General features: G+C 46.5%; 10 protein-coding genes across 10 annotated transcripts; 6 read left to right on the forward strand and 4 right to left on the reverse strand.

Moving 5' to 3' along the window:
* Positions 1-132: 132 nt before the first annotated feature.
* Positions 133-1,758, forward strand: KUCA_T00005844001 (uncharacterized protein; the record flags this gene model as incomplete). The annotated part of the gene is made up of 1 exon (XM_022603107.1): positions 133-1,758. One exon carries the CDS (start codon positions 133-135, stop codon positions 1,756-1,758), a length of 1,626 nt encoding a protein of 541 aa, XP_022461833.1.
* Positions 1,759-3,012: 1,254 nt separating this feature from the next.
* Positions 3,013-4,317, forward strand: KUCA_T00005845001 (uncharacterized protein; the record flags this gene model as incomplete). Its single annotated transcript, XM_022603118.1, has 1 exon — positions 3,013-4,317. The coding sequence occupies one exon, from the start codon at positions 3,013-3,015 to the stop codon at positions 4,315-4,317; it is 1,305 nt and encodes a 434-aa protein (XP_022461834.1).
* Positions 4,318-6,510: 2,193 nt separating this feature from the next.
* On the forward strand, positions 6,511-7,623 carry KUCA_T00005846001 (uncharacterized protein; the record flags this gene model as incomplete). The annotated part of the gene is made up of 1 exon (XM_022603130.1): positions 6,511-7,623. The coding sequence occupies one exon, from the start codon at positions 6,511-6,513 to the stop codon at positions 7,621-7,623; it is 1,113 nt and encodes a 370-aa protein (XP_022461835.1).
* Positions 7,624-7,896: 273 nt separating this feature from the next.
* KUCA_T00005847001 (uncharacterized protein) lies at positions 7,897-8,280 on the reverse strand (the record flags this gene model as incomplete). Its single annotated transcript, XM_022603141.1, has 1 exon — positions 7,897-8,280. One exon carries the CDS (start codon positions 8,278-8,280, stop codon positions 7,897-7,899), a length of 384 nt encoding a protein of 127 aa, XP_022461836.1.
* Positions 8,281-8,616: 336 nt separating this feature from the next.
* On the reverse strand, positions 8,617-11,079 carry KUCA_T00005848001 (uncharacterized protein; the record flags this gene model as incomplete). The annotated part of the gene is made up of 1 exon (XM_022603152.1): positions 8,617-11,079. The coding sequence occupies one exon, from the start codon at positions 11,077-11,079 to the stop codon at positions 8,617-8,619; it is 2,463 nt and encodes an 820-aa protein (XP_022461837.1).
* A 988-nt stretch (positions 11,080-12,067) lies between these two features.
* Positions 12,068-13,253, forward strand: KUCA_T00005849001 (uncharacterized protein; the record flags this gene model as incomplete). Its single annotated transcript, XM_022603163.1, has 3 exons — positions 12,068-12,476; positions 12,535-12,578; positions 12,657-13,253. The coding sequence occupies 3 exons, from the start codon at positions 12,068-12,070 to the stop codon at positions 13,251-13,253; spliced, it is 1,050 nt and encodes a 349-aa protein (XP_022461838.1).
* A 94-nt stretch (positions 13,254-13,347) lies between these two features.
* KUCA_T00005850001 (uncharacterized protein) lies at positions 13,348-14,667 on the reverse strand (the record flags this gene model as incomplete). Its single annotated transcript, XM_022603174.1, has 1 exon — positions 13,348-14,667. The coding sequence occupies one exon, from the start codon at positions 14,665-14,667 to the stop codon at positions 13,348-13,350; it is 1,320 nt and encodes a 439-aa protein (XP_022461839.1).
* A 512-nt stretch (positions 14,668-15,179) lies between these two features.
* On the forward strand, positions 15,180-16,742 carry KUCA_T00005851001 (uncharacterized protein; the record flags this gene model as incomplete). Its single annotated transcript, XM_022603185.1, has 1 exon — positions 15,180-16,742. The coding sequence occupies one exon, from the start codon at positions 15,180-15,182 to the stop codon at positions 16,740-16,742; it is 1,563 nt and encodes a 520-aa protein (XP_022461840.1).
* Positions 16,743-16,923: 181 nt separating this feature from the next.
* Positions 16,924-17,766, reverse strand: KUCA_T00005852001 (uncharacterized protein; the record flags this gene model as incomplete). Its single annotated transcript, XM_022603196.1, has 1 exon — positions 16,924-17,766. The coding sequence occupies one exon, from the start codon at positions 17,764-17,766 to the stop codon at positions 16,924-16,926; it is 843 nt and encodes a 280-aa protein (XP_022461841.1).
* A 182-nt stretch (positions 17,767-17,948) lies between these two features.
* Positions 17,949-19,244, forward strand: KUCA_T00005853001 (uncharacterized protein; the record flags this gene model as incomplete). The annotated part of the gene is made up of 1 exon (XM_022603207.1): positions 17,949-19,244. One exon carries the CDS (start codon positions 17,949-17,951, stop codon positions 19,242-19,244), a length of 1,296 nt encoding a protein of 431 aa, XP_022461842.1.
* Positions 19,245-19,436: the final 192 nt, after the last annotated feature.

Consider the following 19,436-nt stretch of genomic DNA (forward strand, 5'->3'; position numbering starts at 1 on the left):
CTCTTCTCAGTCTTTCCTCGGTCCTGCATTGAGCAAGATCTCTATCATTGTGTCTTGGTTCTGCCTAAGCTCGATCTTTGAGTTTTTTCACAGCATTCCTTCTTCCCTGAGTCTGTGTACATTTTTTCTCTGATGCCAGATCAGCCAACACTCCCAACCATCCTTACTGGAAATAAGTCGCCGGAAGTGTCTTCCGGTGACGAACATCCAATATCTAGACGTCAAACCGTCACGTTCGATACCAACAACCCAGTGGTAACCTCCAAGATGAGTTCCATTCCGAACCCAAATCCAGTGCAACTCTACAAAACCCAACCACAACGGAAAGAGTCAGGGAAGCAACAGGATATCTCGGAGTCGCCCAGCGTTCTGGCTTTGTCCTCTTTGAGGTGCCCATCTCCACCGCCAATCCTTCAACGCCACTACGAATCCGATGGTGATGTTCTTCCTATTCGCGACGAATCCGTTTCACCAGCCAAATCAATCAACTTCTCGAGCCAGCCGATCTCGCCCTCGCATTCCCTTCGGGAGACTGTTCCGGCCGGCGGAGCTGTTCTGAGGGGCCGGGCAGCTGCTCAAGCCGTTGTTGCTGCTGTTGCCGCTCAAGCGGCTCGTGATAAACGCAATCAACGCAACGGAAATAGTTCTGTCAGCAAACTTACAGAGTCCATCAATGCGGCAGAGTCTTCGCAAGAGTCCTTTTTAATTCCCCAGGGGTCGGTTGCTCACCACAAGGCACCCTCGATGCATGCCCATTTCTACGTGGAAGATGCTGTGAGGCATGCTGGTACCGGAACACGTTCCCGCAGCGGTTCAGGAAGCACTAATGAGACCAAGTCCATCGCCGAAGCATTAGTTCATGATGAGACTGCCACTGGAGCTACTACTCCTACACACTCCGTAAGACCTCAAGGAAGCTCTGCTAGTGTCAACGCACGTCTGCCACAAGATGATGGAAAACTCCACATTTTGTTTGGTGCGTGTGGCTCGATTTCCATCAAGAAGACTCGTTTGATAATAAACAAGCTGGAGGAAATCTATAAGGACAAGGTGTCTATTCAGTTGATTCTAACTAAGGCCGCAGAACATTTTGTGTCGCGCGGGGAATTTCCTGCAAACGTTCAGATATGGCGTGACAAAGATGAATGGTCCACCTGGAGTAACCGCACAGATCCAGTTCTGCACATCGAGCTAAGGCGCTGGGCAGATATCTTTATAATAGCTCCGCTCTCGGCGAATTCGTTATCAAAGATTGCTCTTGGACTGTGTGATAACCTTTTGACCAACGTGGTGAGGGCATGGAATACCCAGTATCCGATTTTGTTAGCACCTGCGATGGTTTCGTTCGCTTATACTTCTGCGGCGACAAAGAGACACGCAAAGACGATCCGTGAGGACATGCCGTGGATCGAGATTTTGAAGCCTACCGAAAAAGTTGTGAGTTCCTACGGCGAGATTGGAATGGGTGGAATGATGGACTGGAACGAGGTTGTGGACAAGATCGTCATAAAGTTGGGTGGATACCCAGACCTCGAGGATGAAGACGACGATGACAACAACAAGGACGACGACGATGACCAGGCGATTGAAGATGATGACAATGATGGGAATGATAACGATGATGATGATAACGATGATGATGATGACGACGATGACGATGACGATGATGACGATGACGATGGGTTAGTGATGGGAACGCGTAAGCTGACTGTTGCTGAGGAGGACGAGAGGGAGAGGGAGATGAGTTTGCGGCAATGAAATTTATCAATGCCTTGAAAACATTTTCAACCCCTTTTAATCCTTCTCAAAACTACCCTATTGCACGTAATGCAGCATCCTTCATGTCTTCGTTTTTTGCGTCCGATATTTTCCCTTGGTTTTCCGTGTCTACATCCTTGTTCTGCCATAACTACGCTTTGAATCCGATCGCCTAATTACACCAACAACTCGGTGGGTTGGACCTTCTTTCGCTCCGCTTTTACGCTTTTGACTGTTCGTTGTGCCACTGATTACTCTTTTGTTTGTCTATGTCATTGGCATGACACTCTGTAAGACACGCTTCTCGCTTCTAATAAAATGCATATCATCATATTTAGGCACTGAGGTTACGCTCTGAATAGTAGATCTGAGAAATTTGTGAAATTTTTTGCTGACTTCAAGGGTTAATAACCTTCTCGGACGCCTTCCCGGCCTACCGACCGGTTTGGGACTCCTTGAAACGCGTCGTGTGACACACGAAATGCTCTGCTCGCGGACGACCTCCATGTTTGTGTAAACAGTGTCGTGAAACGGGTTATCACTGCGTTTCTTTCTCTGTTTATTAAGATAATCAATCCTTCTTGCTATAGCAAACCGAACTGGTCTATATCGATACGCTGAAGACCGGAGAAGGGATATTCGGATTTAAGCCGAGCAAAGTGTTCGCTAGCTGATCTACACACAACCCAATAGGCGAGCTCTGGACTGGGACAAAAGCCGTTGTCTCCACATAACCGGGAAGAGGCTGATTTTCAAAAAGAGCACGATCAAAAGGATCAGTTATTTGAGTTTATTGGATCAAGATTTGTTTTTTGGGCGTTCCGATTTAGCGCTGGATACGTTGCCGTTTGTATAGGAGTTGAGAGGTATTCAATTGTTTTGTTAGGGGCTGCGTTTTACTTACCGGAGAGAAGGAGCCAGAGGTTCAAAAAAGAAATAGTTGAGAAACAGTTGACTGAAATCTGACAGAGAGTTTTGGAAGAGACGCTAACAGAGTTTTAAGACAGTTTGTGAACAGAGCGTGAACAGAGTGTTTTCACAGCATACCATCAGATTCTCGACAGGCTCATCAAACAATATCTCGACAGAGTCTTGGCAAAAAAGATTACCAACGGTATTAGCGGTAAGTCACGTTTTTGTTACGATATTTCACAGAGTTAGCATAGAGTGCTACTGTTGAGTATTACCAAAATTCCTTGACGGTCTCATCGTCTTCAACAGGGTCTCGCCACATTTGCACAAACTCTTCACAACATGTCTTCTGAAAACGAGTCAACTTCGCAGAGCTTAGGCTCTACAAATGTGGACTCTTCAGCCGACCTTGTGTTGCCTGCCACTCACAACTTGGCACCTTCAACGCTACCCAAGTTTGAAGACCTTCCATCCGCTACCACGCCATCCACGATGATGCCACCGGCTACTCCTGTTATGAAACAGGGTGGTTCCATCAAAAGTGAGAATAGCCCAAGTAGTGAAAGCCAAACAGTCCCCACTACGCCGTCTGCGCCGCAGTTTTCGCCTACTAGAGCCGGTCTTGGACTTCCGGTGGTTCCGAGGACGCCGGACAGACCTACTTTGTCCGAGGGACTCGAAGAAACGCCACTATTGTCGCCAATGGGCTCTGCAAAACGGCGGTCGGCTGACTTTTATTCACTGCTGAAGTCCCCGGAGAGAATCGGCAAGCAGAATTGGGATGCTGGGGTGAAGAGGAGGTCTTTGGAGTTATACAACGTGATCAATAAATCACCTGACCGAGTGGGATTTGTGTTCCATGACTCTGCCAAATCCCCAAAGAGACAGAGTCCGTACAGAGTGAACAAGAAGAACCCGGCCGAGATTAAAGAGATCTCCGAAACGCTCAAAACAAAACTGAACTACGCCGCATTGAAGGTTCAGAATGGTTGGGGAAACAAGTCCCTGGAAGAGCTGGAAAAGACAATTGACGATGCGAAGAAAGATCAAGAACCTTCTGCGACGCGTCACGAGCTGATACAGCCCAGTTTCGGTTTCAGCCGGGGTGGGATTGCCGCGAAACCGAGAAGCCCGAGTGGCTCTAAACCCGGAATGAGACTGTCACTGGACCAGGTGGCCAGTCGACCACATCAACAGAACAATAAGCATCTTCGAGTGGGAAGTAACGATGAGGGATTCGCAGATCTGGCTCTCTACAGCGCGTTGAGCAGCCGGAAAAACAGTGTTTCCCACAACGATGAAGACGTTGCCGAGAAGGAAGCGGTGATGTCGTTGATGTCGCTTTCTTCGCCTGTGAAGAAAACACCGCCTTTTCCTCTGCCAAGTTATAACGGCACTCACAGTAACGGACATAGTGTCCATGGAAGCCCGCCTCCGAGAGGTGCCTACAACTTCATGCCAAGGTCCTCCACTCAACTCCCACCATTGAGGAGCCCGTCCAGGCCCACCTACGAGAGCGCAGTGATGACGGATTCCGATGACAACGAGACAGATGTTGATGAATCGGAAATTCCGAAGACCCAGTCGGTAAAACCAATTGACGATGATGACGATGCGCGGACTGCTAGTGATTATAGTGAGGGGTGAGGCTTTCAGGAGGCAGAACTAGGCTTTTATTGGCTTTTCGTCTGAGCTACAGACGTTTTCAACAGATCACGAATCATTTACCTGTCTTTCGATTGTACCAATACCATTCCGGCTGAGCGAATCCAATCCGGAACACCGCACCACACCGATACTGTTTTTGTCTATATGTGTTATCTAATCAAACCCACTTTAATATATGCCCATTCACCATATAAGTGTGCCATGAACTGCGGCTAGTTATAATGGCTAGTCACAGTGAGTATAGTGACTTCATTTCCATTGTCCAGTCGCATCCGTATATAACGATTAGACACAAGCACCTCAATGCTAGCCCAAATGGGATGACCCCATTTGGCCATGCAGACTACATATTCGGTAGTTGGGGTTGGAATGTAGTGCAGGGACGGACCAAGCGATTAAAGGGAATTGTTGAAGCATACATTACAAGGATCTGGTGATGCTGGCTTTTTGCGAGAATCAATTAAACACTATGAAGATCCCTCTGTCGAGTCTTTTAGGACCTTGTTGACGTTCTTGGGAAGGCTTTTAATCTTGGCCATACAGCAAAAGAAGACATTCTCAGTTATTTTTAGTCAATCAGGTGCTGAAGGTTTTGGGAAACGCACCCCTCTGAAGCTTAGATGATTCCCTCAAATCTTAATCGAGGACGTGTTTTCATTTAACCCAATTCAACTTAATGAAGACTTATAGGATTTCGTGTCTGTTTGAAGGCTTGTAGATATCCTAAGCCAACTAAGCTCCAGGCTTTGCGGGGGCTTTTGTCGAATCCTCCGGATCCGGATTTTAGTTTCTTCATCTCTGTTGATGTCGGCATGTATGTCAAGGCTGTGCAATCCGTTATTCCAAATTCACTCAGGTGAGTTGTTCCCAAGGCGAATTGGGGTGAGTCGGGGTGGTGGAAGAAGCAAGGGAAGCATGAGTACGAGAGTGCAGGGTGATACGAGGCTTTTCTCAGTGCGCAAATCCTCGGAAACTCGATTTGAAGTCGCGTTTGCAAAGTAGCAAGTCACATTCTGGGATGATAGTTTGTAGTGCTCTATACCAAATTCAGACATGAACCAAGTGATCGCAAGCCCACAATCCCACAAACTCTATCGGACCCAATTATACCCATCGGCTCGGATCTCTCAGATTCACCAGCCTTGTTTCCAGCAGATGGGTTCTCTGCTTGACATTGGACGAACGGAAACATTACCGTGCTTACAGCTCGCTGTACTTAATTTGTTCGGAAGAGGAATTGATCTACAAGGCGATGGGAGTTTGCGTGGAGATTGGTGCTGCTACTCATTGGGCTGCTAGTAATATTTCCAGGGAACTCAGGTGATCGCCAATGGCCATAGCTCTGAAACTCTCAAGGTTTTAGAGGCTCGTTGAGCTTTAGAATGGTCGTGCCTTGGCAGAAATGTCGGCGTAGTGGGCCCGGTTACCGAAAGCAATGGAATGCTGCGGAAGAGTTTCAAACTGTGAATACGTGATTTACATGCTAGCTTTGAGCACGAGCTGTATAAATTTCGGATATACACAATATCTATATACCAGCTCTTGTGTAATTAGTACGTTTCCCAGGGTCGTCATGCCAAAGTCACAACATAACCTAAAAAATGCCCAAACACCCGTCGGAAACAATTAAGCGTGAGGTGCGTGATTCACTTGACGGCTCCTATCCGGTTCTATTCCTCGTGACTTTCTTTTTGCCCGAGGCGGACGAGCTAAAAATAGGTGCGTTGCCGGGGTGATGAGCTATAGGGGTGTTGTGCGGCGCGGGTCCAGTTCGATCCCGAAGACTTGGTGAAGGCGATCTACGGTATTGCATGGAATTAAACAACGAAAAAAGTGGGAAATTAAATAACTAATTGAAGTTTATACTGAAACAAACTTTCCTCACATAATCAGCCGACGATTTCGCCGCTTCCAGTATCAGATCAAGATCCACACCCACCCCTGTGTTGGGGCAATCCGGAATCATGTCTGTGGCGCATCACCTTCAATCCGGTCGCGAAATCCTGTTTAGCCCATATCCCATTTATCCCAACTCGGACAAACTTCTAATTATATCTCCCCCTTTCGAGACCGAGTTAAGCTGAGTATATAAAGGGAGCAAGTTCCCCTCGGTTTTCGCTGAGCAATTTTTCCACTAGTACATTAAACCTTTTTCAATCGTTTCTTTACACAATGCAATACAGATTGTCCTCTGCTGCCCTCTTGGGAGCCTTTGCTGTCAACTCGGTCGCTGCCGCCTACATTCCAACCGAGCCATGGTCCACCTTGACTCCTAGTGCCACTTTGGTTGGTGGAACCACTGACTGGACCTCCACTTTCGGAATCGCTGTCCAGTCTGTCACCAGCTTGGCTAAGAGAGAAGTCACCCAGATCGGTGACGGTCAAGTTCAGGCCGCTACCACCACCAAGTCCGCTAAGAAGACCGCTGCCGTCGTGACCCAGATCAGCGATGGACAGGTTCAGGCCACCACCAAGACCAAGTCTGCTAAGAAGTCCACTAAGACTACTGCTGCTGTTGTGACACAGATCAGTGATGGACAGGTTCAAGCCACCACCAAGACAACCTCCGCTAAAAAGACCTCGAAGACTTCCGCTGCCGTTGTGACCCAAATTGGTGACGGTCAGATCCAAGCTGACACCACCACCAAGTCCGCTAAGAAGTCCTCTACCAAGACTGCTGCTGCCGTTGTGACCCAAATTGGTGACGGTCAGATCCAAGCTGACACCACCACCAAGACCGCTGCCGTCGTTACCCAGATCGGTGACGGTCAGGTCCAAGCTGACACCACCACCAAGACCGCTGCCGTGGCTACTCAAATCGGTGATGGACAAGTTCAAGCTTCCACTGCCACTTCTACCGACGCTGCCGTTACCCAGATCGGTGACGGACAGATCCAGGCCTCCACCACCACTACTGGCACTGCTGCTGCCGAAGCCACTGACGGTCAAACCACCTCAGACGACTCCGAGTCCACTGTTTCTGTTGCCTGCAAGTCTGACGATGCCCTCTCTTTGGTGCTCAACGGAGGTATCTTGACCGATGCCAAGGGAAGAATTGGTTCCATTGTCGCCAACAGACAGTTCCAGTTTGATGGTCCACCTCCTCAGGCTGGTGCCATCTACGCTGCCGGATGGTCTGTCAGTGAGGATGGTTACTTGGCCATTGGTAACAACACCGTCTTCTACCAGTGTCTTTCCGGTACCTTCTACAACCTGTACGACGAGTCCATCGGAGACCAGTGTCACGAGGTTGAGTTGCAAGTTGTTGACCTTGTCTCCTGTTAAATTGTCTCAATAGGTCTACCTTTTGAAATATTGATGCTGGTCTCTTAGACAATTTACCCCATTCATTTCATGACTTCTTCAGCGTTTCTCATTGTGAGCCCCTTTGTAGGACTCGCCCTTCTTCCCCCCGCCTATTTACTTAGGCTGGTCCATTTCACACAACTTTTAATTGCTCAGGTATTGTGCATTTTTATAAGAAAAGTTTCTGGCATCGACGTTCATTTGCGTTCATATTCACTCATCATATGTAGAGACTATTTGGTAGAATTGCCACTAGCACAGATTTAGATGTTGTGGTTCGTGCACCGCAATAGTTGCACCGCCGACGTCTCCCTGACGCGTGTAAATTTGATCCCAACGACGCGTGCTTCCGGAAACCAAATTTTTGTTTTTCCTAATACGGTAAATTACTAAAACCGGATACGGTCTCCATGGATCATATTCAATGCGCAATTGTGAAATTAGAGGGCATATTTCGCTGGATTTAGGCGCTTTGGGGTGTGTTTTAGGTTCTAAGCCTTGACTCGTAATCTTTTTGCTGCCTTGTCGACGCTCCGTCGACGCTCTGTTCAAACCGTCGAGCATCTGTGGCCATCTAAGTGCATGCCATTGGCCAGCACATGAAACCTGCACAACTCGGTGGACCCGGCGGTTCATGCAATCGTTTTTCAATTAAACTGGAATTTTGTTTATTCCATTTTGACCGGTTTGCAATTGTCCGCACTTTTACTCATTTTGCCAGAATTTTGTGTGATTCTGGACTATGGTTCGCTTCTCCTACGCACGCCTATTTTTCACTATGGACCATGCTACTCCATGAAGCATATCTCACTTAACCCTCAAAAACATTATACGAAATCCCTAATAAACAATCACAATTGGTCAAAACCATTAAACCCAGTAATAAAAATTCTTAAAATCGTCACGAACCCTCGAAGCCGGTCAGAAACCATCCCACTGGCCGATCACATGGCGACTCCGCAAACCACTCCATCATGTGATGTGGACCCGTAGTCGTGCCAGTTCGTCATTCATGATCTCGTACTCTAAAACTCTCCCGTCTGTGTAAATCACAGTCAGCAGATACCTAAGCTCACTTTCATCCAGTTGCACAGCAGAAAATCCCAATAACGTAACATGCATCCGGCTCGAGATTGGCACCGCCATCCGAGGTCCCGGAAACACATACTCATGTCTGAAACCATAGCAGCCTCTATATTGCGTCAGTCTCAGTATCGCCAACTGACCCTTCTCTGTGCCCACCACAAATGCTGAGAGCTCGGGGATCACAAGACTCATAGAGATCCGGTTAGAATGGCCCGGATTGTCAGGCATGTAAGGAAAAATCTCTCCGCTAGAAGCATTGCAAACGAGTCTATTCTTTCGTAGCAACGCTACTCGTGTTGTGGTTGTCACTAGAAGGAACCCGCCATCATCCAAACTTGTATCTGGATCAATTCCCCAGTAGAGCTTTCCGTTGCTGGATAGGTGAGACTTCTCTCTGGCCCTTTGAATTCTCACGTAGTAGGTGTCGAACAACTTCCGTCTTCTCCTATACGCATCCGATATGTTCATGATACCTTCCTCTGCATTCGGTGAGCTTGCCAGGTTTGAGCGGATTTTCACTCCTCCATCCGGAACTGTATGCGCACAGGGAATGTCAAAATGTGCCAAAGTGGCTCCAATTCCCAAATGGCCTGAAATACACGGGTCCGATTCCACATCCAGGAACTTGCTCGCCAGAGAGATTTTTTTGAGGTGCGACGCTTGATGAAGAAATTGATTTCCTGTCATCGCAGGCAATGATATGACCTTTTTGAAGGCGGATAAATTGACGTGCGAAATGGTCCAAGCGTCCTCGGAAAGCAAAGACCTTGCAACGGCATGGGGCGGGTCAAGAATGACATTATTGGATATGTGCTCAGGGTGGTTTTGTAATGCACGATGGACCCATGTGAGTGTTTCCAAGTTTCCATTGCGACAGTCATTCAGGAATGAGTTCTCGGGCTCGACCTTTTGCCTTATTCTGAACTTTAACACCACAACCTCACTACTGATGGAAGCTACCGCAACTTCCACTTCAAGAACGTTCCAGCCTCCTTCGGTCTTCTTCTTGGGTGAGTTTTTCACAAAACACACTGAGGGGACATTATAAAGAAGTGGTGCTGAGCTGACAGCATGCAGCCGCTTATTCGCCACATCAACGTATACCAAGGTCACTGTTTGGGAGTTATCAGAAACAACCAGTAAGTCGTATTCAGGATAAACGTCCAATCCCCAGACCGAGGAACTGAGCTGGAGCTCGTAGGCTCTGTTCTGGTCAGATGTGTAATCAAGATCACCAGTATTCCATATCATTACCCTTCCTTCGTCAATTGCGGCTATGAGCACCTCTTTGCCGTTTAGTTGGGAAATTTTGAGAAAGTTAATGGTACGAGCATCATAAGGAGCGGTCATTGAGGCTTCTGGAAGCATTCCACCATATTCAAACCGAATTGTTTTGAACGACTCCTTTCGATTCAAAGTTCCAAACTGCCAAACCTTGATACAATTTCGATCTCCAACATACAAAGCTCGATTATCAGGTGAGTAAGCAATGACGTTACTTCTGTAATTCTCACCGAACACCTCTGATCGGAACTGGGAATGAAACGACATCTTCAGACTATCTCGAAACTTCATGGAATGCATCGCGGAGAACGCAAATGCACCTGTTTCATTCTGTTCTAAGTACTTTTCGTTTATCGGGTTGTAAATTCCAAGATTTTCGAAAATCTCCTTGCGGTCTGTGGGAGAATGGCTTTCCCACTCAAAAAATGACTCTGAAGAGTCAACTGGAAGGTATTGGCAAGACGGTATGCCAACAAGGTCTGAACTCTGACGCTTGACAATATCATCTTCTTCCTGCTCACCAGAAATGCTCACTTTTGCCATCCTCCTATAGTAAAAATCAGAATCGTCATTCTGCAAAACCGCAATCTCATCCTCCAATTTGGCACTGTCGCTATCGTAAAAGTTGTCCAAATCGGTGCACATGTACTCTCCGTGAACTTTGAATGATGGACCACTGTCATTGACTGCGTATTCGTCCTCAGGTTCATCCCATATTTCACGGTCTTCATCAGCACTCTCTTCGTATTCGTCATCGCTGTCCGGAAACATATTGTATTTCCGGCTGTGACTTGAAATATCCGTTGCTGATCTCTCATACTTTCTATAATGCTCTTTGGTGATGTTGTAGAGGTTCAAAAAGCGCTCAAATCTCCTCGTGTGGTCTGCGTCCTGGGCCTTCAGGTTGAACCTTTGAACAAAGTCGTCGCGCGACTCCTTCGAAACAGAAGGAGGTGTAATCAGTGGCGAAGTCGGCATCAGCAAAGGAGTCGAGAGCAACTTATCCCTGGCTGCTTTGTCCCGAAGGTGTGCTTCATTGAGCACCTTCTCTTGATACCGACTCATTGTACCAACCTGTCTAAACTGCCACTTTCGATGGCAATTCACCTATTTCGGTCAAATATCACCACCTCGTCAATGACTGATCACCTGGTCTCAAATAATATAGAGAACAGCCATCAGGAGAGGGTGCTCCTATTGTTTAGAATGTGACAAGAGAAGAGATACAAGAGGATATAAGTCTTGTCTAAAGGGGGGAACCGCTTACGCGCCACACGAAAGCTGGCACCCATCGCCTGGATTAGTTAAGCGCATGGTTATCGTAAGATAACAAAGGTTTAGAAGGCCAATTGACCAATAATGTGCAGTAAAATATTCAATTGTCTGTATCCATATTTTATCCGATATTTTGTGGATATTATTTTGGTTATCGTTGCCTCATTTATGCCTTTACTGGAGCACTCATGGATTTCCCTGGGTCCTGCGGCGTGGCGCATGTCGTGCGGCTCAGCGACTAGTGTCTTGTTTACAGCTGTTGTAGTTTCTTCTTGTTCAGTTTTTCTTTGTTCTTGAACTAGTTGGACCAAACTACTCATACGCAGTTTAATAAAACCAGAAAAGGGTTTTCTGAATCACTCACAATGAATGACCTCAAATCAACGCTTTTACGCTCCTTCTTGTTTGTCTTGGGAGTTACGGCGTCAATCAACCCCATCACAATCAAAGGGCGTCACTTTGTTGACTCTGTGACTGATGATCCTGTAAGAAAAAACTGCTGTTTTGTTTTCGCGCTGTCTTCTTGCAGTTCTAACCTCTTCATTTAAAGTTCTTCATCAGAGGTGTGGATTACCAACCTGGTGGATCCGCTGCCGTTTCCAAAGACAAGGATCCTCTATCAGACGCCGAGACCTGTACAAGAGATATTTTCATGTTCCAGGAGCTGGGAATAAACGTAAGAGCCGACTCTTTCTTCTGAGCTTTTCAAAAATTTACTGACATTTTGCAGACCATTCGTGTTTACTCCGTAAATCCAGAGCTCAATCACGACAAATGCATGACTCTTCTGGCCGCCGCTGGCATCTTCCTTGTTCTAGATGTTAACTCGCCTTTGGAAAACTCACATATTAATAGATACGAACCTTGGAATTCCTATAACAAGGAATATCTCACGCGCATATTCAAAGTTGTCGAACAGTTCAGTGGCTACAACAACACCTTAGCCTTTTTTGCAGGTAATGAGGTTATCAATGATGAGAAATCGGCATTGGTTTCACCGAAATTTGTGAAAGCCGTTGTTCGTGATCTCAAGTCTTATATTGAGTACAACAAACTGAGAAAAATTCCTGTTGGTTATTCCGCCGCCGATGATTTGAACTATAGAGTCTCTCTGGCGAAATATTTGGAATGCTCCAATGGCGACTCCTCCGACTCTATTGACTTCTATGGTGTCAATTCATATCAATGTAAGTGGAATATTTCTGGCATTTCATGAACATCTACTGACCAGCCCATACCTATAAGGGTGCGGTAAGCAATCGTTTCATACAAGTGGGTACAGCATTTTGGTGGACAATTATCGAGACTACACGAAGCCAATTTTCCTTTCAGAGTAAGTTCCTTGACAATTTCTTTTCACATAGCAGTCGATTAACAGTGCTCCTAGATTTGGCTGCAACGAAGTTCAGCCCAGATTGTTCGAGGAGATCCAGGCTATTTACTCAGAAACAATGGCACAGGTGTTCTGCGGAGGACTTGTGTATGAGTATTCCCAAGAACCCAACAACTATGGTCTGGTTAACGTGAACAGCGATGGAGCTGTCAAACTGAGGCAAGATTTCATCACTTTGAAGGATCAACTCGCTGACACTCCAGATCCGGATCTCCCCAAACAATCAAGAATCAAATCTTTCAGACAGAATTCGGCTTCAGCCATTCCATTTTGCAAAGATTTCTACCAAGGTCTTGGTGTCACAACTTCACTGCCAGCTTCACCGGCAGAGAGCATCATCAGACAGGGCGTTGCAGGACAGAAAGGAAGCTTTGTCCCGTTGCTTGAATCAGATTTGGAATCACATTTCCAGGTCCTCTCTCAGGATGGAAGCAACTATGGGAAACAGGTGAAAGTGAGTCTTGTTCCTCGTCCAAACCACCTGGCTTTGCGCAGCGGTAAGTGGGAGATACTGGAATTTGATTCACTCTCCGAATTCTCATCTAACATCTCATCCGATAGCTTCAGCTAAAAACTGGTTTCCACTAAGTTGGAGTCATGTGTTGCTTCTGATAGTCCCAGTTTTAGCTTTCTATATGTTTTCAAGTGCTTAGAATACAACTTCATCATATTTTCTTGTGGAGCAACATCCCCTTCGATGTGTAGACGCTTACCTTACATGCTTCGCCATTGAACGGGTTCAGCAATTGTCTCCAATCACGATCTTCTGCGTCACGAATCAGGTTAGAGTTGTTAGAAGTCAGAACGATTGACAGCTCGGATAGTTGAGATAGTCTGGTGAAGAACCAAAATAAACAAACCTTGTAAGAGCTGAAATCTAGCGAGTTGGTGGGCTCTCTGGGAACATTTGCCATGTTGAGGAAATCCACATTGATGAGTTCGAGCTTCTTTAACCACGGAAAGTTGCACAGTAGAGCGAAAAATCCGTCAAAACTGCCGGAATATTTATGGAGAAAGTTCTGAAATACTCTGGAGCCAAAATCAAGCAGAATAGTGTCAGCAGAATGGAAGGACGTCACCACCGTTAGGTCGGACAGGTTCTTGATGCCGTAGAGCTCTAATCGCTTGACCTGGCAAAAGTACTTGGGTAACCTCTTCAATGCTCCTGGTTGGACGGAACAGCCACTCAGAACTAAAACTTGGCACGCAGATGCATAATTATCTTTTATGGCGTCATCCCTCACAAAATCTTCTGAATTGGCGTCGTAGAGATACTTGGTTGACTGTAGTGACTGTGAGTCAATGATCATATTTGACAGTCGTAGCTCTATGAATTGGCCAAAAGTCCAGAGTAAATTGGACCTGAGCGGAATGGACCAGCCACTTGCAGAAGACAAATCCAGCCGTTTAACTGAAAATTTCGGGACAATCTCTCTCGCAGACCCGTACCATTTTCTGTCTTTGGCCTCCAGCCTTTTGCAAAGGGCAGTCCACGAAGGAAACTCAAATCTGGGAGGAATATCCAATATAATCAGTTCTTGGAGATTTGGTAAAAAAGACATGTCCATTAGACAATCAACGTAGTCTCTCTCTATGGCATTGTTTCTACTCCCGTAATTCACTCCTATCGTTCCCATACTAACATCCATCGAGTCCATGCGTAAGGCAGGCGAGGTCAGCACCAACCTGGTAATAATGGGTATTATGCGGTTTCCAGATTTTCGCAGCAGTCTGTTGAAGCGCTCGATATTCGATCTTGAATCCAGACGAACTTCCTTGAACAAAAATTCCTTCCTTATAAGGTCGTTCAGAGTTGTGCAGGTGAGCGAAAGAGTAATCATGCTGTGCGTGTCAAGCTTTCCCACCACCAGTACTAGCAGTTCTGACGGTAGGCCCAACAAATGTCCCGAAGAATAAACCAAAGGCTGCTGTCGCTGGGGATTCTGGACTTGTCTCTTGCGACCAATAAACTGTAATCTTCTCATGTCTGTCGATCTGTGGTGGTATTCTGTAGAAAATTGTATAGTGAGGGAGGATGCAAGATGGCGATGAGGAAACGCAGAAGGATTTCATTCCCCGGGGTTATCGAGGGTGCGACAGGCGGGTAAGACTTGCGTTTAGCCTGAACACGCACCAATTTTGCAGAAAATAAAACTTTATTGACTTCTTATCGGCATGAACTATGGTATTCCCGCTTTTTGGAAACTATTTTTTTTCTCCTGGCCCAGAAGTACTACTTTAGACTCAAATGCAGCCATTGCAAGGCTAGCTTGGTGCGGTGAATTTTGTTTATCGCACTACATAGGGAAGAGTCTGTCTTCTGTTTGCACATGGTAACGGCTGGGGTAATTCCTTCCATGCTTGTTCATTTCCAAAATCGCAAATGCTGCAATTGACAAACTCGTTAAGCTCGCAGTTATATCTGCTGTCTCTGTGGGTTACAGGGCTTTTCATCCGGTACACGCCGTCGTGGTTGTGGGTAGTGGTGGAAACAGCAATGGACATATTGTTGTTCTGGGCCCATAAGATATTCCGAATGTTGGTAAAGAAGAGACCGATCAGCGTTGCTACAAGAAGGCTTGGCGAATGCAAATCATACTCTGAATGGTCCCAAGTGGCTGCTCATATTGACAGCTTGGACGGCGGGAATCTCTGGAGACGTAACTTCATTAGCCGGCTGTATGACTACGAGTTGATAAACGATAGACTTTTGACTTTGCAAGATGCTCGGTTGAGGGGCGATTACTTGAAGATTATATCTGTGTTCAGGGCGGGTTTGCTGCGGAATTTTGGCGGAATAGCTGCCAAAGAGCTATACACAAGGGCGTATTCTGGAACAAAGACACTGATAGAAGAGTATATCGACGAGGTACTGGAATGTCTGAATTTCATCCACGAGTTTGAGTCTGATGAAGACTACAGCACGATCTCCAACTTCAACCAAATCAAGCTTGACTTTTTCCATGATGCTAGACAAACTTTTGGATCAACAGCTTTGATTTTGCAAGGCGGTTCGCTATTTGGACTCTGCCATCTGGGGGTGGTGAAAGCTCTTAACGCAAAGGGCTTGTTGCCTCGCATAATATCGGGAAGTGCAGTTGGTGCGATTGTGGCTGCTTTTGTGTGTGTTTTGGCAGATTCTGAGCTCTCAGACATATCCTCAATCACAGAGACTCTCATTGCGTCTGAGTCGAAAGACTTCTCTGAAAGCACCACTGGCGACATAATAGAGTATGTTACCAGGAACGGCTACAGCCACGATATTCTGACTTTTGCGAAATACGTTCGCCAACGTCTTGGCGATTTGACTTTCGAGGAAACCTATCTCAAGACAGAGAGAATCCTGAATGTTCTCGTACATCCTACGGATGCGTCCATTCCGCCTCTTCTGAACTACGTCACCACGCCCAATATCGTGGTGTGGTCAGCATTGACTTGCTCAGTGGGAGATGGTGTTTTCATGGACTCACCATGCCTCTACATAAAGAATCAGGATGGGGAAATCAGGCAGATGGAGACATATCGTGAGTGTCACTTTCTGACCCCACATCAAGCCAGCGATGGAATGAGCATGCACGAGCCTCATTCAGAGCTGGCCACTTTGACATCACCATATACCAGATTGACAGAACTCTTCAACGTGAACCATTTTGTGGTTTCTCTTGCAAGGCCGTACCTGTCTCCTCTCATTGGAAATGATCTAAAGCACGGGTCTAACTGGTACCCTGAACGGCTTCTGAAGACAGTGCTTGGATTGGAATTCCAGCATAGGGTTAACATGTTGGACAGAATGGGAATCCTGTTCAGCTGGATAAAGCGACTGGCAATCGATGAGAAAACACCTCGAAGAAACGCTTCTGGAATTACCATTGTGCCTGGCATCAAGACCTTGGTCCGTGATTTCGGTCGGGTGTTTGACGTGAACAAGTCCAACGTGAATATTCCCTATTGGATATTAGTTGGAGACCGCAGTGTTTGGCCACTTTATCCCATTTTGTGGACGCGGATAGCTATCGAGTTCGCTCTTGACGATTACTATAGTTTGCATAGAAAGATGTGAGAGGGATAAGGGATCATTCGGTTGATTGAGCTTTGATGGTGGTGGGTAGAGAGTTGGTTTCAATTGGTTTCGTTTGGTTTCGTTTGGTTACGTTTGGTTACGTTTGGTTTCATCTGAGTTTAATTTTTAGTTGGTTCATTTATTTCTGGTATATCATGCACATTAATCAGTTCGGTGCTTTTCATTTGAAGAACAGCCTTGCACTGCCTTCCTTATTCAACAGATACAAATAAGCACCTTCCTGAACTTTCACATCATCAAGTGGAATAGGACCTTTGCTCACAGTTAAAACCCCAGTAGCGTCATTTGCATGGCCAGTTTCCAGCGGATGTATGTCAATTATGGTATTTGCTCTGTGGAGAAGTTTCAACACCAATGAACTATGTTTTCCACGCAGTCCGTTTCCGTCCTGAATTGAATGGGCTTCTATCAAAGGGCGATCTATTGACATCACCAAGGTCAAGTTAGTCTTTTCGTTGAGCTTGTGTAAACTTAATAGCAGATCGTCAACCTCAATATCTATGGTGTGGAGTAGCAGTTCTGGGGCCTCTATTATCAAGCTAGGCTTTGCTCCTTTGGCAGCCAGTTTCTGAACTTCGGTTGAAATCTTGTCAAAAACATGTTTCAGCGATTGCTTGGGATCTGCCCCTCTTGAAAGCACATGCATCAGTTCTTCCATCAGGTCCAGGTACCTGGCATTACCAGTTTGACTGGCAATATCCAATCCCAAATGCTTCTTCCAAGTCTTGGAATAGAACGCCGCATCTTGGTAAAAAGATGCAAACAAAACTGGTGATCTGGGTTCATTGGCGCTAAATGCCAGATTTGTGCCCAAACCCGGACTGAAATGGCATGTTCCAAGAAGACAGTTCTCCGCAACACCTGTCAAGAGCCATGAAGGTGCAGTTCCTTGTATGTGTGTGATTGCAGTCAATGAGTTGTATTCACCCCGCAACAGTTTTTCCGACACTATTTGGCCGTCATTATACACCACCAGGTCCTGCTGCTGTAGCTGGGATGTCATATCTCAACATTTTATGACTCTCTCTAATAAAGGTCTAAAACAAAAAAATCACACAATAAGCGGGCCAATAATTAGGTCGTGTGCTGACCGATAATTTGAAAATTTCAATTTTGCCAATTCTTCAGACGAGTGAACGAACAAGACAAGCCCTTCAATATCAGACAAGACCCATAATTTGCACAATGTCATCTACCTTGCCAGCTCCAGCATCGGCTGCCAGTCCTTCATTCAAGGCTGCTAAGACTTTTTCCCCAGCGGTCCGTCGTCCCATTGAACCCGTTGGTCGCTACTTTCTCGCCCATGCCCTGAGAGCCTCCAGAGGTCACTCCTGGTCCGAGTACGAGAAGATCGAAGCCGAGAAGAACGTCAAGACAGTTGACACATCTGTTGATGAAGACGACTTTGACGAAGAGCAGAGCGAAGAGCTGCTGAAGCACGATCCAAGAGACTGGAAGAGTGCCGATTTGTATGCGGTTCTTGGGTTGACCAAGTACCGTTGGAGAGCAACACCAGAGCAGATCACCAAAGCCCACAGAAAACAAGTTCTCAAGCACCACCCTGACAAGAAGGGTGAGGCAGGTGGACTGGACCAGGATGGATTTTTCAAGATCATCCAGAAGGCGTACGAGACCATGCTTGATCCAACCAAAAGACAGCAGTTTGACTCGGTTGACTTCAACGCAGATGTTGAGGTTCCTCCAGCCAAGAGCACTTACGATTTCTTTGAGGCCTGGGGCCCAGCTTTTGAGGCTGAGGGAAGATTCTCGAAGAAACAGCCCGTTCCAGCTTTGGGAGACATGACTGCCACCAAGCCAGAGGTGGATGCCTTCTACGCTTTCTGGTACAACTTTGACTCGTGGAGATCCTTCGAGTTCTTGGACGAAGATGTTCCAGATGACACCGCCAACCGTGACCACAAGCGTTACATCGAGCGCAAGAACAAGGCTGCCAGACAGAAGAAGAAGAACGAGGACAACAAGCGTCTGGCTGAGCTCGTCAAGAGGGCTCTTTCTGAGGACCCACGTATAAAGCTGTTCAAGCAGCAGGAGAAGGATGAGAAGGCCCGTAAGAAGTGGGAGAGAGAGGCTGGTGCCAGACAGGCTGCCGAGGAGGCCAAGTTGAAGCAGGAGGCTGAAGAGAAGGCCAAGGCTGAGGCCGAGCTCAACGCTAAGGCCTCCAAGGAGAACTCCAAAAAGGCCAAGGAAGCTGCCAAAAACGCTAAGAAGAAGAACAAGCGTTCCATCAGAGCCTCTGTCAAGGACGTTGATTATTTTGGTGAGGCTGCTCAGGCTGATGCCATAACTGCTGATGTCGACATTCTCATCGAAACCTTTGACGATCTCCAGCTTGGCGATGTTGCAGCGAAGGTTGGTGGTGTCACTGATGTTGCTGCCGTTAAGACTGCCTTTTCTGATGCTGCTAAAGAGCAGGTTGCTGCCGGAAAGGTTTCTGCTTCGTCGTTGAAGTACTTTGTGTAAGGGTCATAATAGACAATGTTCGTAGAGGCATTGGCATAATCTGAATAAAGTTTTATTTCGAAAAGAAGAATCAATACGGTTCCAGACTCTACATGGTAGTCAATACTGTTCCAGACGCTACACGGTAATTTAGACTCAAAACCAAGTCTTAATTTGATGCGTTATAATATGCTAAATATCTTGTTCATGATT

Source organism: Kuraishia capsulata, genomic scaffold (genome assembly GCF_000576695.1).
Source record: "Kuraishia capsulata CBS 1993 genomic scaffold, Kuraishia_capsulata_scaffold_7, whole genome shotgun sequence".
Classification (NCBI taxonomy): Eukaryota; Fungi; Ascomycota; class Pichiomycetes; order Pichiales; family Pichiaceae; genus Kuraishia; species Kuraishia capsulata.